At 50.5% G+C, this 12,584-nt stretch overlaps 1 protein-coding gene across 1 annotated transcript in view; it reads left to right on the top strand.

Annotated features, from left to right (window-relative positions):
* Nucleotides 1-4,591: 4,591 nt before the first annotated feature.
* The window catches only part of fgfr3 (fibroblast growth factor receptor 3), a 74,892-nt gene continuing 66,899 nt past the window's right edge, over nucleotides 4,592-12,584 (top strand). Inside the window, 2 exon segments of the mRNA XM_030116672.1 lie at nucleotides 4,592-5,097; nucleotides 10,212-10,389. Of these exon segments, the coding sequence (XP_029972532.1) occupies nucleotides 10,266-10,389 (124 nt within the window). The 5' untranslated portion in view covers nucleotides 4,592-5,097; nucleotides 10,212-10,265.

Below are 12,584 nucleotides of genomic sequence, written 5' to 3'. Positions count from 1 at the left end.
GGACCAGAGGACCAGAGGACCGGAGGACCGGAGGACTGGAGGACTGGAGGACCGGAGGACCAGAGGACCAGAGGACCGGAGGACCGGAGGACTGGAGGACCGGAGGACCAGAGGACTGGAGGAGGAGGACTGGAGGACCAGAGGACCGGAGGACTGGAGGACCAGAGGACCGGCGGACCGGAGGACTGGAGGACCGGAGGACCGGAGGACCGGAGGACTGGAGGAGGAGGACTGGAGGACCAGAGGACCAGAGGACTGGAGGAGGAGGACTGGAGGACCGGAGGACCGGAGGACTGGAGGAGGAGGACTGGAGGACCGGAGGACCGGAGGACCAGAGGACCAGAGGACCGGAGGACCGGAGGACTGGAGGACTGGAGGAGGAGGACTGGAGGACCAGAGGACCGGAGGACAGGAGGACTGGAGGAGGAGGACTGGAGGACCAGAGGACCGGAGGACAGGAGGACTGGAGGAGGAGGACCGGAGGACCGGAGGACCGGAGGACCGGAGGACCGGAGGACCGGAGGACTGGAGGACCCGGTCCCTTGGTCTTAACATCAGACTGAACTCACGAGACTTTCGTTTAATTTTTAACTCACTTTTAAATGAAAAAGCTTCACCTTTCATCTCCTGCTGATCTGTTCCCCAGGGAGCGTCAGGGAGTGTGTGTGTTCATTAATAGGGGCACTGTGTGTGTGTGTGTGTGTGTGTGTGTGTGTGCGTGGGGGGGTCTGGGAGGAGTTTTGTTTTTCTTACTAACGTGAGCACTTGTGGGGAGAAGTGTGTGTGTGTGTGTGTGTGTGTGTGTGTGTGTGTGTGTGTGTGTGTGGTGTGTGTGTGTGTGTGTGTGTGTGTGTGTGTGTGTGTGTGTGTGTGTGTGTGTGTGTGTGTGTGTGTGTGAGAAGGGGTCATCTGGTCACTCGGCCCATCAGTACTGGAGCTGTCTCACTGAGTTTTCTCACCATCTGTATGACCTCTCCTCCCAGCCGGCTGGCTTTTGTTCCCGAGCCCCCCCCCACACACACACACACACACACGCACAAAGCACACACACACACATAGAGCACTCCGGTCCAAGGGTGTGAAGGTCCAGAGGTCCGGCCAGGTCTGGGTCAGCCTTCATCATCAGGCTCCTCGTCTTCTTCACTCCAGTGTTTGACTTTCCCACAAACTTGAAGTGAACCGAACCGCCGTCCTCATGGAGACAGGGACATGTTTTAACGCAGATCAGGACCAGGGCCCGGACCCGGAACAGGACCAGGACCAGGGCCCGGACCCGGAACAGGACCAGGACCCGGACCAGGACCAGAACCAGGACCTGCACCCGGAGCAGCGTCTACACTCAGTGTTTCCATCAGTTCTGTTTTCAGCCCGGGCATTAGTGAAAAGTTGTGTTTCCAGTCGCTCCCAGGGCCGTGCAGAGCCCTTCGGGGGGCCAGGTGCCCGGAGGGGAAAGGGGGCACATGGACCATGACCTCTAAACACCGTCCAGACTCTCACCTCACCTTCCTGTTTGAACTGGATCAACCTAAAGAGGGTGCGGTGGGATCGCAGCAGAGCTCTGGTCTCTGTGGGTCAGTCTGGGTTTGACCTGACGGAGACACTGGTGGGGGGGTGGGGGGGTCTGGGGAGGCGGACTGTACTGATCAGAGAGTGGAGACACTGAGAGAGACAGCAGCTGATCAGGACAGGATGTAAAGATGACTGTTGAAACGTGTGACTGGTTGTCCGGAGGTTCTGCTGAGACGCCGGCTGAACTGAACAAGCTGATCTCTGGAAAACTGACAGCAGAACGTCAGGAGTGAAGGAGAGGTGGAGGTGCAGCCTTTATTTTTTATTTGTTGTTATTTTCAACATGAAGCTCCAACTCTTTTGTTTCCAACGTGTCCTCCATTTAGTCCACGTAGCCTGTCCTCTAAAGCCTCTCATTAGAGGCTTTGCTCTCTGCAATTACAGAAAAATAATAATATTTGATTTAAAAAAAGATAATCAAGTAAAATATTTACAATACCTCAAGTTTCAATGCTGAGACAAAATGTTCCATTGATAATTTGCAGCACAGAGCAGATTCCTTCCATTGACAGTTCTTTTTCCTTCTTTTCTGCTGAGTTTTAACTCAAATATGTTTGAGTTAAAACTGAGTTTTAACTAAAATTAAGAAAGGCAAAGGCCTTTTTTAGTTCTGAGACCTGTTTGGTTTCAGTGCTGCTGTGATGAAGACTAATTTGAAGCCAAGCGTCCTGCTAATCTGAGCCCTGCTTGGAGGGAACCGTCAGGAGAGCAACGCCGTGAACATGGCCTCTTCTGAAAGGACCGGGGTCTTGGTTCTCCTGTCGCCGAGTGCCGAATGTCACAAATCTTCAGGACAAACACAGCTGGACGGCGGCGGCACGCTTCCCTAGGCCGGCCGGCCGCCACTTAGCGCCGTCCTGCGCTCTTTACGGCCTCATAAAGCCGCCTTCTGAAAACAGGCCGTGGTGATTGGCGTGCCGTTGGGAGCCACGGCGTCCGTCCCCACGCAGTGATCAGCGGCTCTACAGGGACGTTTAATGGGTGGATGATGGAGACGCTGGACCGACTGCTGGGGACGGGACACTACACCCGAGCAGGGGGGTCGTCCTGCGTTAGCCCTGCACCCTGATTTGGCTGATAGAAGGCTTGAAGTTCACCTGTTGGGCCTCAAGTTGGTTTTATAATGAAGCCAAAGAAGAGAAAAGAGAAAGTGTTTACTAGAGCCATGGACCAGGGCCAGGGCCAGGACCAGGATCAGGACCAGGACCAGGACCAGGACCAGGACCAGGACCAGGACCAGGACCAGGGCCAGGACCAGGACCAGGATCAAGAAAAATTTTTCCCCGTTTTGAGAAAGTTGTGTTTTCAGCTTCTCTGGCGCAGTCGTCGTGTAAACGCTCCTAGAACTGAACTAAACTTTGCAGCGTTTCCTCTGAACCGCTGCTGTGTGGACGGAGCCTGAGTCCCTCCTGGTGGAGGACCGGGTCCGGTCCTGAGGCTCAGCCGGTCCGGCCGGTCCTCCTTCTCTCTGGGCTCTGGACGGAGGACGAGCACCTGGCCTGGAGCGTTTCAGTGAAACAGAGAACACCGGGATCCAGCTGGGCTCTCTTGGTCCTGGTTCACGGAGACTTTCTGAGAAAGGTGGAACTGATACGACTTCAGTCGTCAGATTCAGAAGAAAACCAGCGACCCGGCGAGAGACTAATGTCCTCCTCAACATGCTTCAGAGCGTCGCAGCTCCAGAACCTCTCGGGGTTTCGTCCCCTGGTGGCTCTGAGACTGAAGTCAGCTACTGACATGAGAAGTCATCATATTTCCCAGAGACCACCCAGACGGCGCAGACCGGGCCGTCCTGGGGAATTCAGATCGCTTTAACTCACAGCAGCTCCGCTTTCTGCACACGCTCCGAGGAGACGAGGCTTGACTGAGTTTTCTTTTGAACGGACAGAAAAGGAGAGATGGGAGGCGCTTGGACCATCCGTCACTTTCTGCCTCCAGCACGGCCTGAAGGGGAGGCGCGCCGAAACGCGATCGCCCTCCCCCCGCTGCACGCACGGCCGGGGGAGGACGGAGGGAGGCTGCCCGCACCGGCCGGGAGGCATCGCTCCGCCGAGGCACTGGGCAGAGCTGAGTCAAGCGCCACACACACTCACCTCAGAGTGTGTGTTCAGGCTTCACAATAAAAGTCAGCGACGTGAATTCAAACCGGGATCCGCTGCTGCTCCGAACCAGCTTCTCATCCTGCGCGTTTTACGCACAGAGGAACGGATCCGAGCTGACTCCGTTACTGCAGGAAAACCTGCAGATCAGGGAGGTTTCAGTCTGGAACGAGATTTAATTGATCTGAGAGCGGAGCCCATCAGTTTCACTGGCACTGCTATAAAGATTACATTTATCTAACGGCTTAATCCACAAAATCTGTGTCTGGTGATCAATAATGATCCTTATTTATCAAAAGTAAGCTAATTAAAATACACAAGATTGATAGAATGCGACCATTTAATGCTAATTTGTATCATTAAAATCAATCAAGTCAGCTGATTTTTGCATAAATAACAGATCCATGAATTTCATTATTTCACTTTTCTTATTTGGTTTAATGTACTGAAGACAGTTTAAAAACAACCGTGTCGTGAACTGTTCCAAATCTTCCAAATGTGATTTAATCAATAGCTTATGATAAACACAGTGGTGAAAATTACTTTAATCTGACTCCATATTGAAGATAATTCGATACGAATTCTTCAATAAATGAGCAGGATTATGGTTACATTAAATAAATACCAGAAGTGTAATCATACGTGATGTTATTCCACGTATCTTTAGGCACACGCGCGCTATGTTGAATTTATTTGGTATTTTATGTAAAACATTTGCAGATGATATTAAAATGAAACTGTTCTTTGTTGGCAGAAATCTTTAAAGTTGCATCCGCGTGATGAGCTCTGAGGAGGAAACCATTACTCTGAAAGCGCGGGGCGGATGTGCGCGCGCTGCCTCGGTTTGGGCGTCTTGACGCAGCACCTTGCGGCTCCAGCTCGTACTTCACGGGCAGCCGGAGGAGCGGAGCCGCCACTTCCAGTCAGTCGACCCGAGGCGACGAGACGCGGCGCTCATCTATCCCCGGAGAGACGCGCGGATCCCGCGGTCACGGCGTGCCTTCTCCCCCCGCGCGCTGCGCATCGGTGCCCGGCTCGTGCAGGTCAGGATGAGCGCGTGTGGGCGGTTTGGACACCGCGGACACTGTGGACAGCAGCGCGCAGCGGAGGACGGGATTTAGTGCAGAAGTTGGTTTTCTCAGCAGCGGTGCCCGAGTGGAGGACGCGAGACGCCAGGAGGATTCTGACTCCTTTTCGTTTCAGTTTTTTTTTTTTTTTTTTTTTTTGTTTGCTTTTTTTGTGTTTTTTTAATTTTGTGCCACGCTGCTGCTCAAACTGCCCACGAAGCGCCGGAACGAGGGGATTTTAAAGAGGTCTTGGTGGGTTTCTGTGAAGTTTAGTGGAGAATCACGACTGGTTTTCTTCCAATGAACGCTTGGTGACAGAAATCTTCTGGAAACAGATTCTCTGCCTCAACGGAACATTTCAGGTAAGAATTATTATTTTTATTATTATTATTATTATTATTATTATTATTATTATTATTATTATTATTATTGAATAAACCCTGCAGCTCTGGGGACGCGGCTGCACTTCCTTGTAGATGCGCGTTTGACAGGTTGAGCTTTCAGCGGCTCCTTGGACGCGTTGCGCACAGTGATCCGTACTGAGGGGGTCCAGAGCCGCAGACGCAGCCCGGAGCCTCAGTTGCGGACTCACGTCGCCGTGCCATCGCGCAGGTGGCGCAGAGGCAGTGGCTTTTCGGTCCCCAGGCTGCGCGCACACGACGCGTTCTGCCCGGTGTTGACCAACAAAGAAGGCGATCTGTGCGCATTTGCTGCAGATTGGCTTTGGAGACGGAGCCAAGCGGCTTCTCTTCTGTCTCCTAAAGGCGGTTTGCGTCTAAAGATACCATTACGCACGGGGTGAAAATGTAAGGCGCCTCTGGGGGATTTGCACGACCCGTCGATTTGCTGCGCAATTTAAAAAAAATAAAATCTTTTATTTGCGTAAAGATCCTCTTATCGTGCTACTCATTTTACCAAAACAGCGAGTAATGGTCGCGATCTGTCAGGTTTATACTCGCACAATCTATAGATCCTGCGTATTTTGTTGATTTTGCATTCAGGTTAAGCGTAACTCTAATTCAGGATCCATTATTTGCGCAGATCGCGCCCTGAGAGCACCAAGTGTGCATTTCTGTGGTTGGAAATTGAAACATGGCACTCGGAGGTCCTTCGCTCGTTTTGTGTGAAAAACCATTTATTTTTTTAAAGGAATAAAAATTCTGATTTAACTGGGTCAGTTTATCTTTCCATGAAACAGGAAAAAAAAACTGCTTCTGCTGCTTGACGGCAGATTCTACAGAATGGATGAAATCCCGCAGTCAGCTTCTCTCTGAAGAGGTGGACTGTCTCTGCCAGATGCTCCGAGACCACTTTGATTCCCTCAAATCGATCCAGATGCGCGTGATCGCAGCTCGTGCGGATGGACGCGCCTTTTCTCCTCACAGTGGATCCCTCTTCGCCGTGGATCCCTCCTCCCGGATCGATTCCTCTGATCGGCTCTGAAGTTTCTCCACAGAGCCGCGCGTCTTTTCCAGCCGTTGAGCGGAGGAGCTGTGCGGGTTTCCGCCCTCTCGCGCTCCTCTTCAGACGCACGCGCCTCATATGATGGTTCCGCCACTCGGCTCGGATCGACGCCCACCGTGTAAACTCTCAATGACCGGATTACAGTCCCTACCGGGGGAGGAGGCCCTGAAATCACATGTGGGAGTCGTAACGCATCAGTCTATTACATTTCGCAGCCGTAAAAACAAGCGTGCGCGTGATAATAGCTGGTCTAATGCTCCAAATTAATTGTATCTATTGACCCGAGACATAACGCACGCCCGTTTGCTGCGTTTTCAATCAGAGACGAGCCTCGAACGCATTCTGGCTCCAAATGAGACTTTGATTGCCTCTTTTCATTCCCGTGTTTGGCCCGAGACCATCGCTCTGCGTGTCGTTTTCTGCTGTCTTTCTCTCTCCCCCGCCTTTTGTAAAGGGAGAGAACGGCCCATTCACCGACTCCCCTTGACTAATCTGAAAGAAAACTTGATCTCTTTCATGCACAAACACTAATTTACACTCATTTCCCAATAATAAAGCCTTTATGTGCCGCTGCCAGTTCTCTCCATTCACCCCTCTCTGTTTGCACCTGTCATACCAGCAAAGGAAACGTTCTCCTGTTATGTTTCACTCAAGCTTTTACCCAAAAGTCCAGGAATTAATTCAGAAGAAAGTTTAAAGTGGTGAGGCCGGAGTTTATTTTCCCTTTTTAAGATTTCACTGTGGGTTTGAGGATGTTCCTGTTGGATGGGCTCATAATGGAGTCAATGGAGGGTTGTTGAACGTGTTCAATAATGTAGTGGCGTTGGCTCACTTGTCGGATCCTCTAACCCTGAAGCTGGAGGATGATGTCTGACTTTGGGAAAGACGTTACTGCCCCAGTGGAGGAGGGCCGCTGCAGACGGCCGTGAAGCAGTGAAACTGTGGCTCATGACGTCCAGACAGCATTTGACGTTTTTCAGACCCTCAGCAGTTTATTCTCTGTTTCCAGGAGGTTTTATTGGTGCTACAAGTCCCGTATTGACCCCCAGCTCACTGCTGAAACCTGCAGGGGGGGGCTCGAGGTGAGCCGGCCTGATGGACGGGAGAAGAAATGGCTTTGAAAAACTTAACTTACGTGTGTGTGTGTGTTTGTGTGTGTGTGTCTTCTCCACACAGCTGCTGTTTGCACTTGTGCTCGCCCAAAAAACCTCTAATCCCCTCTTCCCCAGCAGTTCGGAGCCAGCTGTTGATTCCGGAGCTTAATTATTAAAGATCACTGACAGCGGGGAGAGGTGTGACGAGCATGTGACCGCCTCCATTGATCCTCTCTGGGGGGGTTGTGGGGGTGACGGGGGTCTGCCTCGCAGCGATTACAACCTGAAAACCGAGGCTCATGATTAATGCTCATGTATTATTCACGGCCGCGGTGGCGTTTCTCTTTCATGCTTTAAGGAAATATTAGCATGAGCGGCGAGCAGAGGCTTTGAACTCCTCACGCGTCTCTGATCGACCTGCTGCTGTTCTGCTGCTCCAGCCCTGAAGAAACCAGCCTCTCAGCTGGGAAAGCATTTCAACAGCGTTCTGAAACAAACCGTGCCAGGGCAACGAGTCGCAGAATTCATCCAGCTCAGATTCACTCTGGAACTGCGAATTCGATTTTAGTTTAGATGCTTCGTTTCATCCTGAGAGGGTCAGACCAGAAAAACAGAATCGTAATAACCATGAAAATTAAACTTTAAAGTTGTTTTTTGTTTTAAATGTGATGAAAATGTCGTTATTTTCACAAAACTGAACAGTTTGTACAGAAAATGGCTCCAGTTTCAACATAATGGTGAGTTTATCGATTCAAATTCCAGTGAAATGTGTAAAAAGCCTGTCCCCTGGCTGTTGCATCATGGGTAATTAGTTTCAGCATCACCGATATTTCCTCTCTGCTCTCAGTGGCGTCTTGTGTCCTAAACTATTTATTAATGTGTTAAAAGGAAAAAAAAAAAAACAACATTTTCTTTGAAATTTTCTCTACTTGCTCGGTGGTTTGTTGGGCCGGATTGGAGCCTAATGAGGGCCGGGTTTGGGCCACGGGCCAGTTGTTTGACACCAGTGATGGGAGGGTTACCTGTGTTTAGCCGTTTGCTCAGTGCGCTGCCGTCAGCCGTGTCGCAACACTCGGCCGCTCCCGTGTGTGTGTGTGTGTGTGTGTGTGTGTCACTTCCCACGCGGGACGGTCTGAACCACGGGACACACACTCGCTCGCTTCCCGCCGGGCTGCAGACGCTGCTGAGGCTCAAGTCCAAACAGATCCCAGCGATAACGGAGCGAGAAGCTCCAGAGGTTCAGACGGTGTTCAGAGTGTTTAGAGAGTGTTCAGAGAGTGTTCAGAGAGTGTTCAGAGAGTGTTCAGAGAGTGTTCCAGAGAAAGCAGGCCTCAGTGCAGCGGCGGCGAGGCGGCGAGGCGGGGAGGCGGCGTGAGGACGGCCCAGGGCGCCGTACACAGCAGCTGCAGCATGGGCCAGCATGAAGGGTGTGGTGCCAGTGTTTACATAGGGACTGTGTGTGTGTGTGTGTGTGTGTGTGTGTGTGTGTGTGTGTGCGCTCCTCAGTTGCACTTCTTTATGCTGAACACCGATAATGTGCAAAAAGAGGCTTCCAGTGTTCAGAGCAGAGAGAGAAAGAAAAACAGCACTGAGGACTAAAGACAACACGACCTTTCTCCTGGGCCCACGTGTGTGTGTGTGTGTGTGTGTGTGTGTGTGTGTGTGTGTGTGTGTGTGTGTGTGCGCGCGTATACAATGCACCTCTGTGTTGAATCCATTCTTCCAGGTTTGAGTGGCTGTTCAGATGTTCAGATCAGGGCTTTTTGTCGTGTTGCACGTCTCACAGCGACGGCTGTTCTGAAGACAGAGAGCCGTGTGTGTGTGTGTGTGTGTGTGTGTGTGTGTGTGTGTGTGTGTGTGTGTGTTTGATGTTTAGGATGTGGTTATATTTCTAATATTTTTTCAGCTGTTGTGTGGAATCCGGCATTTCTCTTTTCATTTCGTTGTTGCTGTTTTTGGATGTTTCAGACGTTTTGAACATTTTCATTGTTTTTGCTTTTCTATATTTCTTTCTTTTTTATCATGTTAGTGTTTTAACTGTCGATATCGGGTGTTCAACCTGTGGCTCTGGACCCACATGTGGCTCTTCAGTCGGTCCGTAGCGGCTCCGTGAAGCCTTCACAACATAAAACATGAGTAAACACTGAAGTGATTTTTATTACAGAGAACCTGCTCTGTTCAAAACGAGTCGCTCTCGGTTCGAGAGGGATTCAGAAAAAGGTTCAAGCAAAACTGGGGAAAAAAGCTAAAAGCACAAGAAATGGGGAAAAAATGATAGAATGGCTTCAAAAACCTGAAACGTGTAGAATTTTCTAAAAGAAGAAAATTAAATATGGCTGGAAAAAAAGCAGGAAAAACTGGTTGAAAAGAGAAAAAATGGTTAAAACAGCTAAAATGACAAAACTGTCAACAAAAAAAGGTTGAGTGGAGCAGAACTGTTCTAAATGTGTTGAAATGTTGACGATTCTGAACCGTTTTTGTTTTTATGATCATAAAAAACCTCATATGAAGCTTGGTTTTCAGCGCTGGCCTCATTTTAAAGGTTAATTTAAAGGATAAATGTGTTTTACGGCTGCAGGCAGCTTGACTGGGTGGAAAACCTCCAGTCGGCTGCAGAGTCCTGATCTGCAGCTTCAGCTGTTTAAGGGTTTTTTTTTCTGGTTTCCTCGTTACTGTTTCACCTTTAAATCCCTTTAAATCAGATTCATTGATCCAGATCAGTCGTTTTATCTCGTCTTTCACTGTTTTCCTCCCTGTTTCAGCTGATTCTGCACTTTGAGCCGTTTCAATGTCTTCAGATGTTCTTTTTTGTTCTGAATAAATTCCTCATGTAGGACATGCAGCTCAGGAGCTCCCCGGGAGGAGGCGCAGTCTGCATGTTCTCCCTCGGCGCTCACGGCTCTGCTTGTGTGTTGCAGGTGGGCGGGGCTTCCCGGAGGCGGCCGTTCTGCCGGGCGGCATGCCGGCGCAGGATGCGGTCTGAGTGGCGGTCGGGCGTCGCTGGAGGAATGGCGGCTGTGTGGCTCTCGCTGGGCGTCTGGCTGCTGCTGCCGCTCGGCGCCGCGGCGGCCAGGATCCCCGCCGCTCCGCCTCCAGGTAGGAACCGCCTTTTCAACGGCTGCCGTCACGTTAGCTCTGCGCTCGGGCTTTTCCGTGTGGAGTTTGCATGTTCCTCCTGAATGTGTGGAGGCTCTGCGTTGTGGGCGGAGCCTGATGCTCAGCCGCAGGTTAACATCAGCGTTTGGTTTTCCTCCTGTTCAGCGAGCTTTGGACCATGTCCCCGTCCCCCCAGTCCCCCCCTGTCCCCCTCTGTCCCCTCGTCCCCCCCTGTCCCCCCCGTCCCTCAGTCCCCCCCGTCCCCTCCGTCCCCCCTGGCCTCCAGTGGATTTTCCCTCGTCCACAGATGGATGAGCAGTCGGGGCAAAATGACCGTCGTTTACTGGCAGATGGCTCGATTTCCCCTCTCAGTGTGTGTGTGTGTGTGTGTGTGTGTGTGTGTGTGTGTGTGTGTTTGTGATCAGGTGCCAACAATGAAAATATGAAATTGCCCTTGAAAGTTCAGGATAATCTCACGAGTGGCATTTAAAAGTAACACATTACAGTCAGAGGACCTCTGCCGGAGTGGCCGTGACCTCTGACCCCTGCTGGGGACGATCGAGCGCCTTGGCCGCCGTCTCCTCGTCCCTCATCTGTAAAAGTTGAGAGATTGTCTTGTTAATCTGGCTTCATTCCTGAAAAGGGGTTTGATTAGATATTAAATATTACAACACGCTTGAGAATCTACGCAGTGAAACTTTGCATGTATTCAGAGTGTCATACTTCAAACGAATGGGTAGTTACCCAGAATGCATTGCTCCATTGCTCACAGCTCGTTCTGCAGCCTATAAAAGTGAAATTACAGAGCTGCCCTTTGAAATCTCAAACAATGAGCATAAAAATCACAGAGGAGGATAAACTCCCAATTCGCTCTGTGTTTACGTGTGTGTGTGTGTGTGTGTGTGTGTGTGTGTGTGTGTGTGTGTGTGTCCATTAGATCCGTGTTGTTGTGGCGGAGTTGTTTATTTCTCTAAAGGCTGATGGCTTCACTGAAATGTGACACAGGGAGAGTAAAGTGATGGGAGAGATGGATGACGAAGACCAGAGGGTGTGTGTGTGTGTGTGTGTGTGTGTGTGTGTGTGTGTGTGTGTGTGTGTGTGTGTGTGTGTTACTTCTCTCTATTTACTGACCACACACACTCTCATGCCCCCCGCTGAGCTCAGAAGAAATATGTTGCTTCTCAGTCTGACGTCTCGAGCGAAACAACAGACAAATGCTCCCTTTCGCTTTGTGTTGCAGTGTGTGTGTGTGTGTGTGTGTGTGTGTGTGTGTGTGTGTGTGTGAGACTCTGCAGTGAGCTGAATGTTATGTCTGCAGCAGCAGAGGCGGGTTATGAAAGGGAGGCAGTAAAAGATGAAAAACCAGAGAGAGAAATTAAAGGAGCGCAAAGTGTGTGTGGCCACAGCGCTGCACGCCATCTTTAGAGTGTCTGTGCGTGTATGTATATATGTGTGTGTGTGTGAGGTCAGTGACCCCCCCCACCCCTGTCACACACCCCGCCTCCCCCTCTGGCAGTGGCTGTAAATGTCAGCAGGGGTTGTTTGGGTCATTAAGAGACTCGTTAAAACTGCAGCATTTGCAGATTTACACTGACAGACACACACACACACACACACACACACACACACACACACACACACACACACACACACACACACACTGTCACTGTGTCCCATTCTCCTCTAACAGTTTTTTTTTTTGTAAAAACCCAAAACTTTAACGTTTCCCAGCAGCCCCAACGTGAGACTGACAGCGTTTTTTGAACGTTGCCATGGAAACAGCGTTTTTCTGAAATATAGACTCTGTAACGATTCGTCTTTCTCTGAAAACCTGGTGGAAACGAGGAATAAGTTCTCACTCCCACATAACATTGTTCTTTCTTCTCCTTCTTCTCCTTCTTCTTCTTCTTCTTCTTCTTCTCCTTCTCCTCCTTCTTCTTCTCTCTTCCTTCTTCTTCTTCTTCTTCTTCTTCTTCTTCTTCTTCTTGGTCTCAGAGGTTCTTCTCTGGAACCCAGCTCACGATGAAAGACCCCAAACACATTTGTGTGTGTGTGCGCACAGTGACTGTAGGCAGCTGTGGGTTCAACTGTTCCTCACACACACACACACACACACACACACACACACACACACACACACACACACACACACACACACACACACACACACACACTCCACCTGGAGCTCACCTTAA

This window comes from Salarias fasciatus, chromosome 19 (assembly GCF_902148845.1).
Source record: "Salarias fasciatus chromosome 19, fSalaFa1.1, whole genome shotgun sequence".
In the NCBI taxonomy this organism is placed as follows: Eukaryota; Metazoa; Chordata; class Actinopteri; order Blenniiformes; family Blenniidae; genus Salarias; species Salarias fasciatus.
Note: the sequence above shows the minus strand (reverse complement) of the source record. Positions and strands in the feature narration are given on the sequence as shown.